This window comes from Vanacampus margaritifer, chromosome 4 (assembly GCF_051991255.1).
Source record: "Vanacampus margaritifer isolate UIUO_Vmar chromosome 4, RoL_Vmar_1.0, whole genome shotgun sequence".
Taxonomy (NCBI): Eukaryota; Metazoa; Chordata; class Actinopteri; order Syngnathiformes; family Syngnathidae; genus Vanacampus; species Vanacampus margaritifer.
This window is the reverse complement of record NC_135435.1, coordinates 13,354,648-13,381,073: the sequence shown is the minus strand read 5'-3', so window position 1 is coordinate 13,381,073 and position 26,426 is coordinate 13,354,648. Positions and strand designations below refer to the sequence as shown.

Below are 26,426 nucleotides of genomic sequence, written 5' to 3'. Positions count from 1 at the left end.
TTCGTGAAATATTGACATCCTTAAATAAATATTTTTTAAAGGATTTTTTTTGCTTTTTAAATTTATTTTTAAATCTTGCCCTGGAGTGCCTTCAGTACCCCCATTTGAGAACCACTGCACTAGGCTACGCCCCATTTAAAGGCACATCGCTCAGTTGCTGTTGGGACTTCCAGTAATTTTTGATGGCTTGAAATAAATGAATGCCAATTGTCAATTCATCTTCGTGGTCAATTTAAAGTATCACTGTATAACTATGTCTGTAATAAAGACGTTTATCAAATGACCAGGCACACACGTCCACACATACTGGAGACAGCCCTGTGGTGGCGGGACAGATGTGCAATCCTGGTGTCTGACCCTTCGCATAGACCTCCAAAACAACTCCATTTACCAGCCCCCTTCCCACGCATACTGCTCTTCAAGTGTGTCTCCAACTAAATGGTGGAAGGGGAGGGGGTGTTAGTGTATCAGGTGTCTTAAAAAAAAAGTGGAAAAAAAGCAGTTGTCAGGGCTGGCTGAATGTGGAGCATGACTTTATTCAGTCTAAATTGTATCCTGGTGAAAACAGTGTGGCCTCTCAGCGCTCTCTACTTTGAAGTGGCCATTTGCGTACAGCTTAGAGAGCTAATTTAATGGAACTCTATTAAGGGCTATGTTTTTAATAGGATTGATTCCCCCCCCCCCATCCCACCCCCTGCTGTTACACAAATGAATATTCCAATACATTTATGTCCTCCAGCTGTCATTGAATAGATAAAAACTTCCTATGTGTCCCACAGGTTGGTAGTTTTCTTCTGGTTAGAGCAACATTACACAACTCAGTCTCCTGTTTGTATGTCAAAGTTAGCTTCACACACACACATTAGTGCATCAGACACACATGTACACACACACACAGCTGGCAGGGATTAGAGGAGAGGAAGCAGGGTGAACACACGGTGTTTCAGAGTCAAAACAGCGCAGTTGGACTTGACCTATGACCCGCATGGATAACATCAGTATAAACACTCCGAGGTGTTTGCCCAAAAGACGAAAGAGAGAAACTTTAACTTTGATAACATTCTCTCATCCCCTTCTGAAGGTTTCTTACTTTAGCGGCAAAGTAGGAAAGTGTATGATAATTAATAGCTTCCATTGGAAGGAAAAACCCTTTCTCTGCAATTTTCCCGCTGGATGGAGTGCTGAAGTGGCTCAGCTCTTAGGTTCCGTCCTACCTGGGGCTATAGACAAGTGCTATCTTGCATGTTAAATAAAGTTTCACCCCCGCTGAGCTTCTCCTCTGTGCCAATTCCTCAAGATTAATGAATTTTTCCCTCGCACTTCACGTTTATGCCTCATCCCCTCTCTCCATCACTTCTTCACGTATCATTTCCCCCTTATCTTTGTTTAGTAAGGTGATAAAATTGGAAAAATGGTCTCAGACCAAGACAAATCACTTATGGCCATCAACTATGTTATGTATGTGTGTGTGTGCATCTGGAAGAGACACTCCTGAGTGTGTGTCTGTTAATTCTGTCCCCATCCTGCTGCTATCGTGGAATAAGTAGGGTCATTTAGCTGCTGCCTCAGATACCAGCAGGTGATAAGTCACACCAATGAGCCTTGCACTTGGAAATTATGCTTTTTCCCCCCTCACTGCTTCTCTCTGTTTCTCTTTGAATATCTCTTTGTTCTCTTCCAAACTTTGATATTTGAAATCCAGCTAATTACATCAACAGTTGCTCAGTAGAGAGGAACTGTCGAAGCCTTATTATTAGTGGATATGCATAATAACAGATTAGACAATTAATTGAGCGCTGATAATGATTTGGATTGTTTCAAATTGTCTTGAAAAAGGAAAGTGAAGGAAAATTAGTGTACTGCAAAAAACAATGCAGTTAACGCACAGAATGTTCGTACAATGTTAACTTGACCTATGAGTTTAATTTGTTCCGTGACTATTGACCAAGCTCATCACTTGATTTATTTACAGTGTATGTTGAATACATTTTGCTCATATTTCATAACAATAACCAATAAACTGTATTCTGTTTTCACACTTTGTTCTTATGTAGCGTGTGTATCTTTAATGCAGTACTACTTCTCAAATAGGGGGGGCGGGCCCCACCTGGGAGTGTGCACAGTGTGATGCCGGGTTTTTCTTCAATCTTCAGAAACTTCTCCGCTCGATTGAATAGTTGTTACTGCTCTTTCAAACGCTCGATATATAACTACTGTATATAAGCATATAATTTCAGGGGATTTTTATTTATTTTTTGCCGTACAGTAAAGTACAATAAAGTGTAATTGTACATCCACTGCAGTAGGTGGCAGTGGTGTGGAAGGAGTACTAGCTCCTCTGCAAAGACGTACTTATAACAATGTTATAGACAAATTATACTATTTACAGTTAGGGTTGTGTGAAGCATTTTCTTCTTCTTCTTCTTCTAGAAGTTCAGCTGGGCATCATGTGCATATTCTTCTGTTCTTCTGGCTTGTTACAAATATTTTATTGCTAAAGGGTTAAAATACACAAAAGGATTATCTTAAAATAAAGATAGAGTTTCTACGGGAAAACACACTTCACATTTTAATGTAGAAATAATATTAAGGACTAGCAACAAACTTTCCATATCAGGCAACTACCACACCCTAAAATGAACAGAATTAACGAAATACACTCTTAAAACCGCAGGGTAAGCAAAATTGGGCAAAATAACACATCTTAAAAACGTCCCATACTGCTGAGTTAAAGCTACCAAGAAATTGTTTACAAGATTTTCAGTATAGCTGTGGTTACAAACATGACCAGCAATTTCTCTCAAATTGCAACTTTCCAGGGGTCAAATCTCTCACATGATTTGTTTGGCACAGTTTCTACATCAGATTTCCTTTCTGACGCAAGCCACCCATTTTCCATGGGTGGGCCGTTCACCCTGACCAGGATTTGAACCCCAAACCATGTGTCCAAAGTCCATCCAGCCACCACTAACACTTTCTAAGAATGCTACATTAAATTAATTTCAACTTCAGTGCACGCACATACTCACGCACATACAAAAAAAAAAAAAAGAGAAAAAAAAGAGAGAGCAATGATGATGACATGTCGAATCGGTAAGATTACCGAATAAACAATACTGAGCTCTCTCAAAAAAATAAAATAAAAAATAATACATTCAACTTCAGTGCGCAACTCCAAAATGGCCACCAGCTTCACCTCTTCAGCCCGCCCAAATCCAATCTTCTACATGCTGGGGTGGGCTTTCCCCATTTTTTACTCAAATGTTAATATCCGTTACTATTCCTTGTTTATATTCCCACTAACATCACACCATCATATTCTAACCAACACTATGGCTTCATAAATAAATGGCAACAGTGATTCTAAAAAATAATTACTTCTTATTTATTGGCAAGAGCGGGTAAGAACAGTGTCAAAGGCCCAGAGCTGTCTCGTTTCTTAGCAAGTTAAATGTTGCTGACTTTTCACTTTCTCGCAGCAGCAGCATTGACCTTGTTACAACAAAACTGAATGGAAGCCAGTCCTTGAAGTTACAACGAAGTACCAACAGGTAGTGCGTGTCAAAAGAATTTAATGCGGTTTAAGAAGAGCCCTACAGCTGAGAGTAGAGTGAGGACAGCAGACAAGGAGAGTTTTGCACGGTTAATCATCCAAATTTGTCTCAAGGCGTACGTCTCTAATTTCTCATTTTTGACATAGGAATGCTAAGTATAACTTCCAATAAATACATAATCGCCAACTCTAGCAAGCTGTGCCTCTCATGAAAGAGTTATCGCATTTGGAAATTGTTTTTCTCTTATATTCCTTTTCTTTAAATCTCAAATATTGTCCACATAATAAGATACTTCTTCCCCCCCACCCCATGATTATTGGGAGGAGCTTTTCCTTTCCTCCTCTCTGGGCATGCTGTACGGTAGTTGGTGTGTTACACTTTTACACACCAAATTGGCAGAGCTTTCTACGCTCCAAATTGAAGAACTACATTTTATGTGAACGCTTGCCAATTTTTATTTCCGGATATGTGATCTTGAGGTCAGATTTGGGAAGAAATGAATACTGTGTATTTTCAAACACCCATATTTTACCTTGGTGAACATTGCCAAAAGAGGGGCTCCTCAACTGATCTTTGAACCCTCGTGTATCCCTCAAAGACTTGCGGGCCACAGCGCATCACACGGATACAAGTTGCTGGCTCACGTGAGCATGAAGTCATCAACAAATCTATAATTGCTGCTTGCGCTTGTGTGCCTGTTTCGTCTGCCAGTCTGGGCCTGTGTGTACATGCACGGCTGTGACTGATGCGCAGCCAAGCCTTACGCTGACGAAGACACATGTACAGTAGGAGACAAATAAACACGCTAATGAGTACCCCGGACGTGCGTGTGCGAAATAACATGACCGTATACTCGCGACTCGTGCCTGTGGGGGTCTTCTGTGGTTTGAGGCTTTTGAACACATGGAGTGATTAGACACCAGGCTGACTGTGCTGTGTGTCACGACGAGCATGAGTCGTCTCAGACAACTGAAGACAGAATGAATGCTTCAGGGTCGCTGGAGTTCCCCTAAATCATGTGCATGCTGTGTTTTAGATGAAACACCTGTCGGCTTATAATATGGACATGAAGGTTTATACGTGTTTACAAGGCGTGGCTTAATATGGGCTCTTTCACCAACTCGAATAGTACAGTGTGGTTTGCTCTTCTCTTCATCTTGTCCTTCTTGTTGGTATAAAAGATGAAGGAGGGAGTTGCTTTTGGTACATTTTAAGGACACACATGGATTCAATCTACATAAATACAGATCATGCCTTTTTATTTGTTTCAGCATGTAAAACTGCATTTTTCACTGTTTTGTGGAGTGAAGCATTTTAACACTTTAAAAAAAACACATCAAATTGCACAGTCCATCATGATAGTTTCAAGTGCTCTCCCCTCCATTCTCATGAAAAGGACGATACCTGTGAAATGCACATTAGTCAAATTTCATTCCTTGTGAAACTTAAATAGGCCGCTAGGCTGTCAGCCTAAGCTTTTAGCCTAGCGGTTAGCGCACTTGACTGGTTTAATTCACAAGGCTGTGTCCTCTCACTTTACACACGGTTTGCTTTCTCACAAACTTTATTATCTATATGGACTATTAATTATTGACAAGTATGTAGTATAATAACTACGCTTATAAAACTACTCGATAATCCGTTGATTTTTGGTAAACCGCTATTTTGAGTTATTTAAAGGAACATGTACAATAAAGGAGAGAGGCGGAGCGAGGTGACTGGCAAGATGGCTGTCCAGTGCGGACGTTCGATTCCATTGGCCAACAGCGCGGACGAGACATCTAGTCGTTATAGAAATCTATGCTACTGACAAGCAGCATTGACAGTCCATTCATATGTAAGTCCGTGAGTCCTGTCGAGTCGTTCTGGGAGTGACGTCATGCAGCCGACAAATTCGGCCTTCGGAGGACACAGCCTTGTGAATTTGCTCACAGGCTGTGTGTGTTCAAAGCCCAAGGTTTGGCTAAGCATTGCAGAATTACCACTATTACAAAGACTTGATTCAGGAAGAAGCTAGCAAAACAAACTTGTTGCCATGTACAGAGGAAAATGAAGTGAAGAATAGTTGAACATAAAGGCCTAGATACACCAATCCGGCGTCGCCCAAATGTGACCAACGCCTACCGCCTGTGGCGTCGGCCCAGACGTCGGCACGTCGCTTAGAAAAATGACGTAAATACACACCACCACCGCGCCCCCGGAAAAAAGTTCAGGCTCAGGATTTTTTTTTTTTACTTTAAGCCCTGCGCTATCACTACAGTCCCATATGGCAAAGGTACCAAAAGTAGTTTGGTACGAGCAATTATTTTTAGTTCCCTTCACAACTTTGACAATGAAAACAATTGCATCTTGCGCTGAACTGAACTGGCTGAGGAGGATAAAAGCCGGTATTGCTGCCTGAGCATGTCAAAGCTTCAGGTTGCAACACACACCTGCCTCAGCTGAGTCAGGGCACGAGCGAGGGAGACGTGTTTGAGTTGAACTCAAAACTATTTTTCGTCTTCCTTGTTTACTTTGTGTTTCTTAAGCAGGCCTCCCCCTCTTGCTAAACCACTCCTTAGGTTGTACGGTACTTGTGAAGTCTGAGTTGGAGGAGATCGAGTCTCCGTGTTCTCTGTGCTGGCCGAGGGACTGCAACATTATTTGTGTAGGTAAATGAGGGGGTGTTGCCTCTCTGTTTGGAAGGAGAAATAGCACTTCATATTGTACTTGATAGTAAACTAGAGTAATTACATAATTCAATAGAAAGTAAATAAACAGTTTGTACTTCATGATTTATTGCTGCAATTCATCTCATTGTGCTGTTCTTTCTAGTGGGCACGGCTTGGCCGCTGGTAGGTAGGATAATATAGACACAAATAAAGAAGAATAGTATTTATACTGTAAGTGAGTCAGTAAGATGCTGTAATGTCATTTTTTTGGGGTGGAGGATAAAGAATATATGCCTGTGTTTGCATCTGCGTTGCGCCACAGTTTGTACTTTGCTATTAAAATCATGACTATTGATGCTAAATGGCAGCATTGGCATGTCAATAGCATTTTCCATTATATGGTAGCGTTCTTGAGGCCACATTTAAAAAAAAAATGTTTTGTTTTGTTTATTGTGACAGTAAACTTTAACCGGCAGTGGCGCTTAAACAGCTTAAGGCATCTTTGCCAAACTGCTGCTTATCGTGATGTGAGTTGATCTGAGTCAAAACTTGCAAGTCGGGTCACTCTTATCTCAAGGCAGCAGTACTGAACAATAATGTGTGACGTAGCAGTTTACAGTGCCATAAAAATGAGCTGCGTTTCAAAATCAGATCTTAAAATCTCAAATGCATCACTTGTGCTTTCCTTTTCTGTTTGTTTGAGAGGTTAATCGTGTCGGGATTCCCTTTTTTTTGTAACATAACCTCTTCCCATCGAGAATCATTTAGACCTTGTTTTGTTTCCTCTCTCTTTTTTTTTTTGTTTTGCCACCGCTGCGTGTGATGTAGGAAATGTAGGAGATGTTTGTCTTTTCACCCGTGTTCCGTTGTCTTTTGTGTGTCTCTCTTGTCTCAAACAGCATGTCAGCCAGGCAGGGCGGCTCTGGGAGAATGTGTGTGTGAGAAAAAGAGTGCGCTGAATGCAATGTAAAAAAAAAAAAAAAAAAAAAAAGGGTACGCCTGCCTGCGCGCACACACAGCAGCCTTTGGCCTAATGGGAGCTGACACTGACAGGCTCTCTGAGCTCTTTATCTGGGCCTCTTGCCTTAGATTTGGTGTGCATGGGCCTGTGTAGTTGTGTGTTGCGGTTCACATGCGTGTGCGTGTGACCCCAGCGGGGGAAGTCGCCAGGCCCCTAGAGAGTTTTTTAACCCCCAACCAGAGTCAGCCTCATTTACATTGAAATGGAAGAGTGGCAGGGCCTCTTTATGGACTGTTTGCTTTTGCTCTATAGAAAAGCCTCAACCCCGCCCTTCTCACATGCGCGCACACATGCACGCTACATACATGGGTATGCCCGACTGCAGCGAACTTTTTGCCAAATGGCGTGGCGGTTGCTGTGTATGTGTGTGTACGTGGGAGTAGCATGAGTTATGGGTGCGGGGGTCAAAGAGGTCTGCTGGATCAGGTCTGTGTTACAGAGGCCACAAGGCTGCTAAGTGTTTTTCCAACTCCCGCTCTTTCACTCTACCTTACTAATGACTGCGGGCCATGCACTGATGCAAAGTCTCCCGGGCTCCCCCTCAGCTCGCAGGTTCCACGCAGCAGATAAACGTCACCAGAGGCGCAGATTGCTGGATCTGAACTCTCTCCTTCAAGAACTTCATGGTCCTCCAGAGGGGAAGTTCTAAATCTGGCCCCAGATCAGTACACAGACAGAAAGGGCTCCCAAAGTCAGCGTCGGCTGCCAGAAACCACACGTTTAATTATAGCATGCAGGAAGCGAGTGGGAAGGAACTCTGAGCCCATACAATTATGTTTCTGTCAGGGAAACACTGGAGCATAGTCGAGAGTGCCGGTCTTCTTCCTTCTCTAATCTAGTTCACTGCCATAAAGATAAATACATGCGGCCTCTTGTCTAGGTTAGCGTACGACAGTATTTCGACACTCTCCTTGCTTATCTTTCTAGAAGGGCCCTGTATAAAAAGTAGAGCAGGGCGTGGCTTCTTGAAGTTAAGTGCACAAAGAGTTGCAAGAACAAAGTGGATTGCACAGTTAAAGTTCAAATGTAAAGCAGGCATCTCTATTTTTGGGCACATTTAGTTACTAATTTAATTTATTTCTTTATTTTTCTGGGTTTCAAGGTGGTTAAAGCTAATCATTTTTTATTTAGGATATTCTAAGTCAATATCAACCAATTATTCCTTTTTCAATTAACTTTTAGTGAAAATGCAATTTCACTGCCAAATCAAACAGCTCCAAGAAAATAAGATCCTTCTTTCAAGAATTTCTCATGACTTTAAAATTGAAATAAAATGGCTTTGAGAAAATAAATTAATAGCAGGTACTAGAACCACAGTCTCTTGAACTAGCACCTAACCTAGAGCGACCAGATTTTCAAAAATACATTTAAAGGATCTTTGTGCAGATTGTCAGTTTTACTTGCGGCTGCCACCTCTGGCCCAAAGTGTAACTGCAGCATCTGTGTCAGGCTCGATCATGGTCCGCATGCGAGTACGTGCACGATCTTAAAGCGACAGCCACAGTTGCAAACGAAGACATGACTTCAGATGAAGTAAGAAAAACTCCGCCCCTCCCCAAAGAAACGGTGGTGTGTGCAGGGTCCACACACTCTACTATAAAGGGCAGATAAAAGCTGATAGGTGCAGTCAGAGTAAAACAGTCAGGGCTCTTCGTACTCATCTGGGCATTGGTGGAACATGCATGATGTAGAAAAAGCTTTAACATGACCTTTTTAAACGGCACAATGCTCCTTTAACTGAAATTCAAATATATAATAAATTCCCACCAGGAACTATGTATAACAAATTTAATCGCTAGTCAATCTAGTTGTGTTATTACTTTCACAAATGCTAAATGCTTTCTTGGTTGACAGTTCAACAATTGTGAATAAATCAGCACACTCACCATGATCCAACCTTTTTTGGATCCCCTTTCCCTTCTCCAACACAGATGATATCTGATCAGCTCATCAGTAAGCTCTGCATAAGCCTGATAATGATCCTGTTGATTGGAATCAGCTTGTATTAGAATAGGAGGACTCCAAAACCTGCAGGACCCCTTGAGGACCGAGTTTGAACACCCCCTGGGCTCGTAGGACTCCATTTCCCATGATTCTTACACATGGAAGCAGGAAGTATTTCTAGTGCTATGATGAAAACACACGTTTTTGAAATAAAGGATTAGATTTTAGAAGGAAAAAAAAAGTCTACCCTTATGAGGGTTACGTTACTGAGTGAATTTAAACAGATTTTGAGTGGGTTGAATTTGTTGGAAAAAAACACACAAAATGAGTTCTTGAACTTAATGTTGGTTTGCTGTTTAGCAGTTTTGTGCTGTCCTTGAATGTTTTTTTTTTTTAATGCATAAAGCCTTTTGCACTGGGGAAAAAAATCACAGTATGTGGTGATGTTTTCATTATTGAAACCCTTTGTTGTTGAATGCTGGATCTTTCATAAATTTTGAGAAAGTTATCACAGCTGAAGTCATTTTTTTTTATACTAAGATACTGTACTGTGATGCAAATTGGTTCAGTATAAAACAGACGTGCACATATTTTGTCCATATTTAAAAATGGCATATTGGTCGTAGATCTGAAGTCCTTGGAAATCTTATGTGCCACAGATTGGTTTCACATACAGATATATTTTGACGGACTAGTATGGAAAAAAAAAGATTAAAAGCTGAATGTTTTTGCTATAATTAGGAGCCCTGTGCATGTTTTTCTCTTCAGCGAGCGGCCCGGACTCATTATTGTTCCAGAGTTGTTTCCCTTAGTATTACGTACATACAACTCTTATTGTTTACATCCTGGTGACCAGTAAAACAAAACAAGAAGAAAGTCGTGTTTTTAACTTGTGAAAAGAAACCAAATCAGCACCCTCACATACCATGAACTACTTCACTGAATGTTCCCCCAAAATATTTCATCTCGGTACAATAGGTGCTCAGTGAGGCAAACATTTTCAACATAACCTAAAAAAAGACTAAGAGGTCGATTAAGCTGAAGAATTCTTTATTTTTGCCTCTGTGGCCTCTGCAATTGATGTCCTTACAATTTATTCACTAGTGAAGTGGTTCGGGGAGATGGAGGATGGGGGTTGGGGCTGGGAGGCAGCCAAAGTTTGAATGAAGTACTTGTCAGCCAGGAATTCAATGGCAGCCACATTGTACAACAATTGAGCCGTGTCTTACACCAAAATGCATGTGTGGTTTGGTTGAATCCATGTTTTTGGATACAGCAATGACATTTAAGCAAAGTTCTACATGTTAGCTTCATACCACTTCCTTTTCCGGTTGAGGATGAGTCATTTTGTGCGTGTGGGTTCAGTCACCACTATGCGGGTCACTTTTCCTCCCTTTGATTAAATCCAGATGGACATTTTTAGTGGAATTGTTACATTCTTGTAACATTTCTGGATCATATATATTTTTTCTACCAGATGAGTTGTGTGTTTTGGATCATATTGCACTATAGTAAATGTTAACAGTATTTTTTTTTACTAGTAAAGACAAAACTAGGGCAAATTATGAAACATGATCTCCTATTGTGGCTGAACTGTCGTTCCTTCACCTCAGAGCTTCCTGATGTCTCATTTCCACAACCTTTGTAAGCAAAAACATGCCATAATCTTTGCATGACTCAAGCAATCTTCACACAGGGACGCACACTGGTATACTATTTCCAAACAGAGCGCTCTGAACTGTGACCAATAAACCCACTAGTGTCCAAGCAAGAGGGCTTTCATGTTTGGCCAAGTGGTCCACCGCTCCTTCTCCCTTCAGGGTACGGGACACACATCCAGGGTCGGCTTACCGTCCGTAAAAACTCTCTCATGCTGTTGTTGACTTGTTTTGAGGTGACAGGTTTTCAGCTCTATTTAGGGAGTCCAAGCATTTGTATAATTACAATGTAGATTCGACAGTGGATTGATGAGGGGCCAAGGACCGGAAACTACATTGAGTCATTTGATTTACTGTCTTGCTTTAAAAAAACAACAACAACTTTTAAACACGAGTAAATAATGATTTTCATTCTCTTTCCTACTGTGGGCTTAAGTGTCTCACATAACAATGAATTATCACTATAACCATGACAACCGGAGTCGTATAACATACAATAATAACAAAATCCAAGCCACCATGTTTTCCCATCCATGGTGTTCTTTTGCCTTACCAAACCTCAACGGTCATGTTGTTCCACCATAAAACATAATTCTTTCTGCAAACATTTTTTTTGGTCACTTTGCAAAGGCGAGGACTTTTTGACTGAACTGAATGAAACACAGCAGCTTGAACGTGAAGGACCTTTTGTAGTTGGAAAGTAGAACATGCTATTAGAACAAATGTCCGCATTCTGCAGTGGTCTATTTCTAAAGTCATTTCTTATCAGCAGCATCTCTGGCAGCCATCAACAAGCATGTTAAGCAACATGAACCAAACGCAAAAATGAGAACAAAACAGTTTTTATACTTTTTTTGCGAGAATACATCATTGCTTATCTGGAGTTCTGTTCAACCTCGGCCCACTTATGACTAACTACAACAATAACCACGGCACACTTTGGTCAAACCACTTAACCGTGATGACCTCAGATCTCAGCAGGGAGACAGGCAATGCACTGCTGTTTTTGGAGTTGGCCTTGTATTGAATAATTCACTGGAAGATCTATAGTATACACTCACTTACCGCAACATTGGCTACACCTGCACAGTCTAATGAACAAGTGCATGTTTTATTGAATTTGTGTTGTGAAGTAGACTCATGGACAGGTTATGTACTGTTCTGTATACATACATCTGTTTGTAATAAAAACTCATGTTTTAGTTGTTTGGCACATTGAGCCACTGAAGAGTTTTTGTAGCCAATGCTAAGGTCAAGATATGACATAACTGATGTTTTTTTAAGTTGTCATTTTACAATGTTTCAGTCATTTACAAAATACTGAAATGTACATTTAACACTGTTTCAGTGTTTGTCCATTTTTTTTTTTCCATCATGATTTTACAGCATTACATACATTAAATTTCACAATGTAAATTTACCTGCCTTTTTTTTTTTTAACAGTGATACTGTAGTATTTGCTGAAGAAGTATCTAAGGGGATTTTTTATTTATTTACAGGGTTTAAATTAATAATAGTCCAGTGTTGGGTCAAACTAATTTCACTGACGCTGGCCCAAACGGGCAACTACAAATTAAAATAAATAAAAACAATATAATCAACATATCGTTCCTGTTATGTGAAAAACAATTATGCTCATTTCCCCCCTAATTTTTTTTAATTTTTACGTTTTTGGGATGTCTGCATTCAGTTTCATCCCAAAATCATACAAATGTAAAAAATGGACATAATTGTTTTTCACATAGCAGCAAAGATATTCTTGCTAATTAATATTTAATATTCAGTATTTTGCGTGGTATCCACTTAAATTGCTCATCTTTTCCCCACACTGCGCACATTCTTTGATCGTCAGGGTAAATCCTTACATAAGGAAAATGATAAAAAGTGAGATATGAAATATTCAGTTTGATTTTATACTGCCAAAAAATGCTTACATCACAGTATAAAGGTTCTAAATATGAAATCATCAGTAAAATGTATTGTATATATACAGAGCCAAGTTCTGTTGGTTCTGGAAGGGTCCTGCAACATGACTCATGGCGGTCGGACAAGGCTTAATGTAGGGTCATGCTTCATCATAATTGTGTGATGCAAATAAAGCAAAATTGGAATGCAACTTGAAGTTGAAATAGAATAGATAAAAGGAATACAAAAATAAATACAAATCTAAAAACAATACTAAATTATGCAGTGCAAATTGCCGTAAGGTGCACGTTATACTGTATGTACAATGCAGTGGAGTCATGAATATTGAATGTAGAAAGTTGCTGCAGTATGGAATGAGCGTGATTGTGGGTTGAGTGCGGTGAGGGCTTGCAGAAGAAAGCCGTCTCGCAGTCTGATTGTTGTGGTCCTAATGGACCGGGAGCACCTGCCATCGGGCGGCATGTCAAAGAGCTGGTGGCTAGAGTTGGTGTCACCTGTGATTGCCTCAGCTCCTCATAGGGAGTGGGACATGGAGATGTCCTTCAGGTAGGGGCGGGGCCAGCCAATGACCTTCTGGGCTGCCTTGACAGAGGTGGGAAGAGAAGCTACAAATTTTACTCAATTAAATGTGTCGTTGCAATAATACTATTCAAGCCAATTTATATCTTTATTTATATCTATTTGTATAAGGTAAATAAAAATAGATAGCTGAAATAATGGGGTTGCAAAAGTATGCACACCCTTTTATAATTGGGACGTGGCTATTTCAGAGTTAAACAATCACATTCAAAGTCATGTTCATTGGGAGTCAGAAGGTTTCGTGCTAGCTAATATAGCATACTTATATATGGCCTTGTTAGTATATAAGGTTGAGATCAATCATTGTGTAGTTTTATGTCACTCCAAGCCACTCTCTGTAATCACAACGCTCACGTGAATATTTTGTTTGTCCGCAATAACTAATGAATGGGGTCAAGCTCAGTTTAGTTTGTTTATCGACATTGACATGATTATTAATGACATTGATAAGGGCCTACAAGTGTCAATATCATACATGACTTTTTCATGTCTGCATCATTTTGTGTTATAAATGTGCCCCAAGTTTGTTCTTTTATCCTCTTTTTGTGGAGGTATTTACCACCATTTACATAATTCTCTCTTTGTTTGGCCTCCAGATGTATATGAAATGAAATGAGAGGAACAAGATGTGCTTTAACTGAGGGTAATTACATCTGAAACAGGTGAACGGTGTAAGAATTTTGCGTTTCTATTAGAGGTATAAGCAATTACAATTTTTAATCGTAATTAATCACACGACTTCAATAATTAACTGACAATTATACGCACATTTAATATCTCAATTTATATCTAAATTTATAATAACATTTTATTTTTTTCCCCTAATTTAAATATGGTTGCATTTTTAGTCATTGATACAATAATTTCATAACAATTCAATAACAATTTTTAAATATGTACTGTGAACCCCCCCTCCCGAGTGTGACTGATTTGTATTGGTCATTTTCCGGTCACTACATGGCATAATTGCATTTGTAAGAGCTGACTAATTTTTAACATGAAGTAACTGGTGAAATTATGCAAATTTTTAAAAATGTAAAATACAACTTGACCCCAGTTCCCACAAACATATGCATTGTTATTTAATTTATTACTGCTAAATTGTGTTACAGTGTACTCCTTTGCACAACGTTGAATGCTTTTATTTTGTTAATTTCAATACGGATGCGCATTGTAAATAAATAACACAACTTTACTAAAAAGGAACCAGAAACAATTTACGTGTTTTTTCCATATTAAGAGCATCCTAATTTTAAACAAGAAGTAACTTGCAAACTTCTGCACATTTTAAAATTGTTAAATACAACTTGACGCCAGTCCCCACAAATATATGCAGTATAATTAAATTTATTACTGTTAAATTGTTATAGTGACTCCTTTTCACACCATTGAATGCTTTTATTTTGTTAAGTTCTCGGATGCGCTGTGACGCCGCTCTACTGCAAGCGGACACATCGACACTTTCACTTTAACCCTTACAAGCTATTTTGTGGAGTTGCTGGGTAAAACATGCTTCACATCTAAAGATCAAGTGGCTTGGGGTCACTCCAAGTGACAAGACGGCGTCCATTCGGCTCTTGGCTCTCCTAGGGGTAAGAGAGCTGGACCAACGGTTAGCTCGTTGCTAACGGCTAACCGAGTGCGTTCTTTCAAAGCAGGGGAACGAGTGGAAGTGCTACACATTCCAAATGGCTCCTCCACGCTAACATTCTGCCCCATAAAATGTGTTTTAACTCTAGTGCATTTCTCTTGGGTAGTTTTGACGTAGACGTTTCTGCTGCATTGTGACTGGAATTCCCTTAGTTGAGGCTTTCCAAAAAAGGGTCGTTAATCGAGCGTTAAAAAAAATGTGTGCCGTTAAAGGCACTTTAAGTTAACGAGATATTAACGCAATCATTTTGACACCTATAGTGTCAAGTATATGTGTCTCCTACTTTTTAATGGACCAACAGTAATGTGACAAATTAACAATAATAAATCAAACATTCACTTTCTTATATATACTTGCAAATTCTTTGCAGTCAATTACAGCCTGAAGTCTGAAAAGCTTCAACAACATCACCAGTTGCTGTATTTACACAATTGCAACTGTCTTCAGTTCCTGCTCGTTCTTGGGATATTCTTCCTTCAGTTTGTGTCTTCTGCAAGCAAAACAAACGCTCGACCAGATTCAGGTTAGGTGATTGACTTGGCCATCATGCAATGTTCCACTTCTTTGCCTTCAAAATCTCTGGTGAGTTTGAAAGCATTTTGTGGGATACGAGCAGATAATATTGCCCGAAATCCTTCAGAATGAATGTGGCTGTTTTTGTTTGCAGTTACATCGTCAATAAATACAGTCAAACCAGTTCCACTGGCAGCCATACAAGCCCACGGCCCCCCACATGGTACAACGACCACCATGCTTCATTAATGAGTTGCTACCGTATTTAGCAGTCAACATGGCAATGAAACACCCCACCTCCCAGCTTTTGGATGAGAATAATTCACCATTCAGCAAGCACCGAAAAGCCTGAATGGAGTTATTAGTAAACACATTTATCTTCATGATATCCTTCTGTGGAAAGGCACTCGAGGCTGCACCCACTTGCAAGCAGTTTGTTTCTTATCTGAAGCTAAATGGAAGTCGAGGCGACAACCACAATTAGGCAGGACAGCGCAAGATGGGAGCGGGTCAAATGCATTGTAATTACTCTGTCACCCCAGCGGGGCCATTGACACTCAAGCACTGGATACAGATCAACTAACTCACCACTGGAACAAATACACGCACCATTAAGAGCAAGATAAATGCACACTTTCTAGCAAGTCTTCACTGTGAGCATGTCGGCAATAATTAGTGTCAGAAGCCAAGCATGTACTGAATGCGCATATTAGAGGGTGTGGCAAATACTGTAGATAATTCATTCAAAAGGTTTTTCAACATTCGGCCTTCATAAAGGTATCCTTTTGAGTTGCAAGCGTGGTGCTTGCAACTCAAAACACTTTTCCCTGTGAAATGAATGGGAATGTCGTTCTAACCTTTACAAAAAAACTTTGTGATGTGTATTGTAAAAATAGCACACTACAATATTACACTTAAACATACGCTAATGACGTAATAAAGTGGAATGCAAAAACCTATTTTGTCACACTTCAGCACGTTAGCGTAATATTGGTCAGGGAATATAAATAATTTGCATGTGAGTATAGTTATATTATCTGTGTATCTGCATTGTTTGTGTTTAGATGCACTGCAATATAGATTCTATTTGTTAGACTAATAGTCCCATGATCCGTTAGCTTTAAGCTAGTGGACAAAAGGCTAAGCAATGTGGTTGTTAAGTTGAATAACTCATATCTCAAGGCACCACTAAGAGAAAAAAACTCTTCACGGAGCAAAAACTCATCATCCTGATGCAGTTGCTCTTAACCTGGGTTTGATTGAATTCCAGAGGTTCGGTGAGTGAGTCCCAGGTGATTTGTGTCTTGTGCTGCAAGGAATTTGGTGTGCTGAGTAGTAGTGTTGTCACGATACCCAAATTTTGACTTCGATACTATACCTGCATAAAATACCTCGATACCGGTACTGTATTGGTACCTCGACAAAACATCAGCAAAAGCATCAAAATAATTTTTTATTCATTCAAAATATTAGGATGTATACATGTTAATTTATTTACATACTGTATATATTTATGTTTATACTGTATGTGCTTTTGCATTGCATGCCATATTCCTGAAGTACTGTATTTGACTGCATTTGATGTCATCCGTTTTAAATATTGGTAATACAGTGGCACTCCCATGGCTCAATGTAACGTTGCTTTAGTGTGTGTGCATGTCTATGCTCTTCTCCGTTATGCTCCCAATTAGTCGAATGTGTAATCAAATACCACAAAATGGGAACAAAATAATTCACACTCGACTTATTTGTTAAGGGAAGTGTCAAATAATGCGTTACAACCTGCCACGCTGTCAGTCATCTGGGCTTTTTCTATTCATACCTGTCATTTCCTACTGTGTTCATTGAATGCACATTAAGTCCACTGCAGGGCCAGGAGTGATTGTTGCTTTTTCTTCTGCTTCTCCGCGAAACACATTTGTTCTTGTTACAAAACGTCATGTCGGTTGCCGTGGCTGTCGGCCATGTAAGAAAAAAAGTTCCATATGGCACTTTGCGCGGCATACTTCTCAACGAGGAGTGGACGGCCAGCAAGCTTCAGTGTTCAGCGCATGAATATATATATATATATATATATATATTTTTTTTTTTATGTATATATATTTTTTTTAAGTACTGGTGCTAAAAAAACTAAACAGATACTGAGACGTTTTTGACGCCGAAACATCAAGGTACTCTGTAGTCAACTTGTGTGATGTGATTTCTTAATTCTTTTAATGCCTTCATACTGACTATGTCAAAGAAAAAAGCGGTCAGACAAATATGTGCAATATGAATACACATGTATCACGGAACGTATGGCATTCCACAGGGTTCAATTCTGGGGCCTCTGCTGTTTTCATTACCTATGTCTTGAATTTGAAAAAAAATCATATTTTGTTTTTCAATCAAGAACCTCCAAAAAGGTGAAGAAGCATTGCCCTTATGTTTAAAAAAAAAAAGAAATAAAAGAAAGAAATCTCATACTCATTTGTTTTGTTGCTCCAACAGCAGAGGTGAAAACAGTCAAAGCTATCTCAATATCCAGTTGTTATTGCAGCATGAGTCCAGGCAGGTCCTCCGAGTCAAAACAACAAAGTTGGTTTGAGCGTCCTTTGAAAACAAACCTGAACTCCCTGAGGTGCAAGACATTTATTTATCTTACAGCTTCTGGCTCAATTGCTCGGGGGCTGCCTGACACAAACTTCCTTCATATTTTATACATCCAGCCTGGATAAACTGACCCTGACAGTCCTGCTCCTCATACTGAAAGTGTGTCACAATATGCTCGTGTGTGACTCTGTGCTTTGCGATAAATGTTAAAGCAGTGACAGAGCATCTCTGCCTGGAGCATCCTTTAGAAGCTTCCACCATTTTCAATGATTGATCTCTCCTTTTCCCGTTCATCCTCACTTACTATCTACAGTATCCGTCCTCAAACTCTACTCTGCACTTGCAATATCATCTTTTATCAACCTCCTTGTTCTTTTTCTGTCCGGGCGCATTGTAAATAACAAGTACCAGCTTGCTCCTCAGACATATTGATCACAAAAATCTCACTTGACAGCAGAAAAAGATGGTGATTGATGGCATCCGAAGGACTGCATGCATTGCAACTGTGAGTGTGTTTTCGTGATGTTCGCACATTTCCCGCTGGGCGCAATACATTTCCTGGGATATTTACACTCGGAGTTGACTGATAACATAATTAAAGCTGTGTAGTGATCTGTGGCAGCTGTGTTCCTACTGCACACACCAAAACGGTCAGTAAATAAGAGCCTGGCGCTCCCGTGACACTATGCTGGACAAACAAACCAGCTTGTAGCCTACACTATCATCATGACCATTAAAACTTTTACTTTTGGATGCACTGGGAAGTTTTTGTGTCTGGCTTCTTGCCTGAAAAAGTACTTTCTTAAGCAGCGTAATGACAGCTTTTTTGGATTTCTTTCTTTCTCTCAGCAGATGCAACTCAGAGAAAGCTGCGGGCTCTCCTTGACTCGTCATTCAGTTGTTTACTCTGCCAAAATAAGTTTTCAAATATCATCTTCAACTACTGTTGCATTATAAAGTTGTCAGAACACATTTTGTGCATGGTTAAATGAAGTCCAACCTATGAACTTTATATCTTAGCGTGCAGTATATTGAAACTTTATTCTAAAGTACTTACACTGCATTTCATCATCTCTGTTTTGGAAAGGTTTAATTGGAAATCTGTATTTTTTAATTAAGTTCTGCAATACTGTTTGATCATATATTCAGTGTGATATTTAAACTTTCGACATTGTATTAGGATTATTTTTGGTATCCTTTAAAATATTGTAAAAAAATATTGACCTCTGCTCTAACGTATTCCTTGCCTCAATTGATCGCCGGGTGCATCATCAACAAATAAATACCTCCGCTCAAGTAGAAACCAATACATTTTCCTTCAGGAAAAATGGTGTTGCCACTAGGTAGCGGTAATTACTTTTACTTAGTTCATTTTGACACACTGTACCTGGATTTGGTTGGCTCAGGATTCACCAATATGGGCCTGTTTTAAAATTAGCAGAGATTTATAGAAATAAAGTATTGCATATTGATGAGGGGCGGTGAAACGCTTTTATTTTGAAGTTGTTTGTTGCAACAAATCGTAGCGCGGCGGCTGACTCGTCTTCCTGAATTGAATTGCCATTACAAACTGTTGCCACCAACATTAATACAGCGTCCTCCTGAAATCAAGTTCAATTGCTAACTGAGGACAAAAAAAATACACTGATATGGCAACTGTTCCCAGCATTAGCGGCTAGTGGCTATCAGCTAGCCGCTAAGCGAGTTGGCTGGCAAGAGCCGCTGGGCTACTTTTCAAAGGCAAAAATGACTGCTCACTTTGATGCTGACAGACTGACACTTTTTTATTTTATTTTTTACAAACCACCATGCTTACTCAAATGTGTTTTTTCTTTCACATTACATAGTAGTCAAGAAGTAGCTCTCAGTAGGGCTGGACAATATGGTCCAAAATTAATATCACGGTATAAACTGCATCCCTTCACTGTAACGGTATATATAAGGGTATAGAAATACGTTTTTTTTAATTTAATTGTATATTTTTTTTATAATTTGCTTACTGGTTTACATAGTCCTTTATATAAGCTATATGGATATAAACAAAACAAAAAACAATTAAAGAATTATCTGAAACAGGAGGTTTATTCTTTATTTTTGATTCATTGACATACCAACAACTAGAATGGAGGATGTAAGCCTAGTAGATTATTAGGTATTGTAAACAAAAGTGACTAGTTAGACCATTGATTGTAGTTAAGTAAAAAAACAAAAAACTGTGATATCACACCCATCATTCTTCTTAATGTATGCCCGTTTTATAGATTGATAAAAAGGTTACATTGTTTAGATATTTGCAATTATTAACGGTAAATGCATTGATGGACTTTTTTCTGTCTGAGTTTGAAATGTCCGACAGTATTTGAATGCAGCTGCAGTTTGGCTCGCCGAACGCTCTCTTTTGTTTGCGCTCCCGTTAGTGGCTAGTCTGCGGCGTTAACTTGAACCTAGCCTTAACTTTCTTAACCTTCTTAATTAGCAATTAAATATAATTTTGAGGTGGCTTCGTGTTGATGTTGGAAGTTGATCTTCGTGGGAGGACGAGTTAAGATGGCCGCCTGCGAGCCGTGCGCTACGCCGCGATGCAGACACGATCACGTCATCATGTGGTATGCGGTGACGTCATCAACATGCGCTACCGCGGTAAGACGGTAGAATCAAAATCTTTATCTTCCGCAAAATTTATACCTTATATTGAATATACCGTTTATATCGTCCAGCCCGAGCTCTTCACTGCAGGGTGTGCGTATTATTTATGACTAATTTAAGATGATTTATTTCATTCATGGCTCAAAAGTAGGTATGCTCTCCTGTCTCCACTGCAAACTGTGAACTTGTCAGCTTCATCTCAACCTTTCAGATGAGTCATTTGATGTAATTTCAACAAACAACATCCTTATAGAGCGCTGGCCAGTACCAAGGCACATCTCTATCTTCAAAGTAGGACAAAAAGAGTCTTGTTGATCCAGACTGACCAGCCAACCACATTCATTCTAAAGGATTAAAGGCACTTTTAAGTGAAAAACAAAACACGCCACATCTTAGCTGAGTCACAAGCAGGCACCCAAAAGTTCAAGAAAGAAGACTTGGCGGGAAGAGTAAAAGAAAACAAGGCAAGAGAGGTCAGAGGGGTTATGTGGTCCACTTTCCTTAAGCTTTTGCTTTTGTTGGCAAAGACAAGTCCAAAATAGGGTTGTGTGCCACACCAGAGAGTGATAATAAAAACACAACCTGCTTTGTGGGGTTGTTTTCACATTAGTACTGAAGGATGGCCCTCAGAGGCCTTCAAAGCAACCAGAGCAAGTGTATCCCACCCTACAGATGGTGTTGTTTGATTCGTGTTGTCAAATAAATCCAGTCTTAATCGTCTACATGAGACAATTCATGAATGAAGCACATTTTGCATGGCACGACCCAGCAAACAACTTCACAATTGGCGGAACAAAAGGCACATGCATTGATTTGTTTTGCTTCGTTTTTCCAGTTCAACACAACGTGAGCTGTCCAAACAGGACTGTGAACTGGAATGTAACTTCTTTGTCCAAAGGTAAAAATAAATCAAAGTTTAATTGGTTCTGGGACCATGCTTGTAACTTTAAACATTCATATCTTAAAATTATCTCTCCACATTGAAAGGAATGGAAATGCCATTTATCTGTTCCAACCGCCAGTCAAAACCAAACGTACAGTAAACTTAAAGAACTGTAATATTGTGATTTATTAAAACATGGAGTCATAACATAATTAAACAGAATGTAAATAATTAAACAGTTCTTGTGTCATGATTGAATACTACAAACAAATTCATGGTGTTGGTCCTTCGGGTTAGCCCGTTTTGGCCACCAGGAGGCAGCACTGTATCATACAGTCATGTAGACACAAACGTAGAAGAACAAACTGCTACTATTTTAAGTGACTCAGTTGCTGTCATATTAGTCACTTTTCATGGTGGATAAAGAATATACTGTATGCCTGGCTGTGAGTATTGTCATTTTATCTGTTGATATGTGTTGTTCCACAACTCCCGATGCTAATTGTTTGCATGTCATTGGCATTTAATGTCATGGTAGCATTAAGCTAGTTAAGGCCATTTAAGGCAACATTGGTTCTCTTACAAAAACATGTATTTTTCTTTGTTTATGTTTAGCATGACAATAAACTTCAACTGGGAGTGGCAATAAACAACCTGAAGCCTGTTTTTGGATTAATTTTGCTGCTTTGTGTGAAGTGAGTTTACTGCTACCATACAGTCTTTGTTTCTCAAGTTAAGAAATGATTGAGTGAGATAGAGTCAATCACACACATACAAAATGAAAACACTCTCAAGCAGCATGGAGGAGACACATGATAAACAGGCTCCTGATAACTCTATCTGGACTTGATGGTTAGTGTGATGATAACATGTTATATATATCTTGGAATCTCATTACCGCTCTAAACCATTAAATTCAAGCCATTAATTGAGCCCCAACTATATCAACTATCCACTCCATTCAGTTCAATGAACAAAGTCAAGCAGCAGCTTTCGGAGGAGAGACAACGGGGCTGGACTGTTGAAAGCATTCATTCTGTGCTCTTAAAGGAAGTCCAGTCTTACCACATCTCGTTTTGTGGGACCTGTCTGGCAGTGAATTCACAGAGTGCGAGGGTCTTTCATCTCCCAGGGCCTATCACTGGGAGCAGTGAATTAGGAGCTAAGGGACCATCAACTCACAGTGTCCCACCCCTGTTTCCCCACACTCAAACCCCTCCTACTGCTGCCTGCTGCACCGCTCCTCTCAAAGGAGTCTTTCAGTATTGTGTTGAGGCCCGGCTCCAGGTCAATAGGAGCCCGGAGATTTAGAGGTGCAGAATGAGTGGGAACAAATGGTTTGTTTGGTGAGGGCTCTGAAGTAGCCTTAGAACTTCCATCAAACTGAAGGTATTGCTGACTTGGAGCTCTTATAGTGTTCCTGCAGCAGAACTAATGTGACGGCGATGACAGAGGCGCTGAATCTTACCACGTGAGGTTAGGCAGGGGTGCGCAAACTAAAGTTCATATCATATTTTACTTTTTATTTATTTAGTGGGAAACATGTTCCTCATCTCTCAACAAAATACCAGGGAATGCCCGGGCTAAATTAAATCCGGTGACACATGCTGTGGCATTTCTAGAAACACAATTAAAATGACCTGAGAGGAGCTGACATTTAAAAGTAACACATATACACCTATCAGCAGAATTACTGCAGCAAATCCTTATTTCGGGAGACAGATGCATCCATCCAGCTTTGCATAAGCATTGGTGATTGAGTGCGTATCCATCATTCTTCTCTGATCCATAACATCATGGCGGTGCCTTTGCATGTGGTAGGTAGGTTGCATTCTTGTGCAAGGGTGTCTTTTGTTTTGTGTCCCAAATGTGCCGAGTGACATTCCGGCATCAATTGTGAGACATCACCCCGGTGCTCCATCTCCAGCTATCTCCACTGCTGCTGCTGCCGCCTTTGTGTGAGTCGCTGCTCCAGTCCAGGCGGTATAATGTGACTGATGTCCTCTGGGCAATCTGCTGTTGGGACAAGGACGTGCTCGGGTGATCCGGAGAGGCTGATTGGCGCCTGGCGAAAAGGAGAGGACATTGTGACCTCCGAGGCTGTCAGGTGCCAAACCAGCCTGTTAATTATGCATCCACACATCCATTGGTGGGACCACCCCTCCTTCTGTCCATGTGGCGACGAGTCATGGAAACTTAAAATTCACTGGCACCACATTCACCGCCCTCTTTGTGTATGTTGCCACATGAATGTGTGAATTTCGGAGCCATCTGCTCTCAGGTTGAGAAATGGTTTGTACCTTGATGAGCATCAGGAGATCTACGCATTGCCGACATTGCCTGCTAATTTTGAGCATTTTGACTGTTCTCCGACAATGACTACTGTATGTTTGCATGCCATCAATATTCGGGTTAAGGTGAAAATAAAGGTTCCTGAAAGATTTGGAATAGCCCGTTAACATGCGTGAGAGTTAGAAGGTGATCAACACCCATCTAAATTGTCATGACACAAATAGACGTCATAGCCACTTCTTATTTTCTACTGTCGATAAAATACATTTTCAGATTACTCACCACACCAATTAAGTACTCGGTTTCCTTCTCGCTCCAAAATGTGTTTTTGCGTTCTGTTCAAGTTTGACCATTTTTGTTTATCTTTGCTTGTGTATTCCCAGTGGGTAGCGGACGAGACTGCCACACAAACAAGTACTTCCTGTACTCAAAAGACCAAGATTCCTTAAAGGTAGAGTATGCGCAGAACACAAACCAATGCCCCATTCAAAGGAGGTAACCTGATTGGCTTTTATACTCAAATATTAGGATAGAAAGGAAACACCCTCGGGTCTTATTCGGGTTTTTAATATTCAGGGATTTATTTAAAAAATATATTTTTCCCTTTCAGACATATTACAACAGATTTCACCGATCTCATCATTTACTTTTATTTTCCTTTCGGACATATTATTACAACAGATTTCACCGATTAAATCATTTACTTTTTTTCCCCCCAGACATTATTACAACTGATTTCACCCATCACACATCATTGTTTTCCTCTTTTGGACATATTACAACAAATTTCACTAATCACATTATTTATATGGCCTTTCAAAACCTAAATATTGCCAATATCCGGGTTTATAAAGCATTATTGTGTAGTGTTGTTTCGATACCGTTTTTGGCTCCTGATACCGATTCCAACAACCAGTTTTGCAGTATTGGCCAATGCCGATACCGTACCGATACCTAGGTGTGGTTTTTTTCAACATGTAAAAGATGCCCTGCCATTGGTTCAGAGCATTCAAGGGCCAATATTTTGGCTCGGTATGCAGTGAACACGTCACATATCAGTGAATGTCGTGCAAAAGCATGACACAAGATGCTGCTGCATCCAAAGTCCTTTATTAGTGTTGGAAATAATGGTATCGGCATGTTACTTGGTAGTACTTGCCGATGCTGATACCACTGTTTTAATGCAGTATCGGGGCCTCTCCTGATACCGGCATCGGCATAGGAACAACGCTAATTGTGTGTAAACATAGTCATTACAAGCATCAAAAGGAAACGTATACTACCTTCTTTCAACCAGAAAATAAGTTTATTTCTAGCTCTTTCCATTCTTTAGATTTTTGTATGCAGATTTGCTCTGAGTGACACTGACTCACGAGTCAATGTTGGTGTGCTAGCCAATCGGTGGTTGTTAGCGTAGTAGCTAACTGATGTCCTATGTTAAGTCCGTACAACAAAGGAGTATGACTTGGAAGTTGGAAAGCTGTCAATATAAATAAGTAAATAATCAAATTTTATTTTATTTTTTTATGAATTGAGCCTTCATTTTGGAAGACGCTGACCATCACAATTGAGTCTTTTACTCAAGTTTAATTAAATAACAAAATAAAAGTTGTGCCCATTTGTTTTGAATTATTGTTGGAGACAACAATAAACCACCTTGTAGTGATCTCTCAGTTCAATGAACAGACAAAATGTTTTCAGACTTTGTGTTATTTACAGCTTGGTACCATCAAATACTATTTGCAGTCATCAAACGCTGTGAAAACAAATAAAATAGCAGCTCCAACATTCGGACGGAATATGACTTTTTTTTTAAAAACACAGAGAACAATTACATTGTGCTAATCTAAGATCAAAACTTCAGCTGTGACTTCTTTCTGTAGCTACCATTCAAGATCAAAGATTAGAATGTGTATGTGAAAGGGTGAGCATCAATACAATTAAATAAATGAAGCAAAGCACCTTGCTTGTCTTAGACATTATTTTGATATTCCTGAAGTTGCTCTTTTCCAAACTTTCACACATAACTTGTTTCTCCTTGAGTCCTCGTAAGCCCAACTCTTTGCAACATCCCCTTGAGAGAGCTTTGCTGATTAAGCTTTGTGACATGGAGATAATTACCTAAGACTACATGTCGTTTACACACTAATTAATTATGTTGCTTTTGAAAGTCACATTGCAATGTATACCTAATTTAATTGATGTATGCAGAGGTGAAAAGAGTCAAATATGCTGACAAGCAGCATCATTCATGATTCAGTTTGTTTTTTGGGGGTGGGTAATTGCTCTAAAATTTCAAATCATGGAATCTCCCTGTATCTTCACCAGCTGGCCATAAAGCTTTTACCCCAACCTTGCACTGAACTATTTTCCATCATACTTTGCATACTGCATACATTACTTGGAACATCATTAGTGTGTTTGTGACCAAGCAAATATTGATGTTTTGACTTCCTAATCTCCTTTCCACCCCCTCACAAAGCTCCTGGTCCTCCCCATCTCCCGTTCCTCTTTAA

At 39.7% G+C, this 26,426-nt stretch overlaps 1 protein-coding gene across 1 annotated transcript in view; it reads left to right on the top strand.

Moving 5' to 3' along the window:
* Nucleotides 1-26,426, top strand: part of LOC144050925 (uncharacterized) — a 167,551-nt gene that overhangs the window by 73,985 nt on the left and 67,140 nt on the right. The window contains exon 5 of the mRNA XM_077564616.1: nt 24,294-24,361. Within this exon, the coding sequence (XP_077420742.1) occupies nt 24,294-24,361 (68 nt within the window). The remainder of the gene's footprint in view (nt 1-24,293; nt 24,362-26,426) is intronic.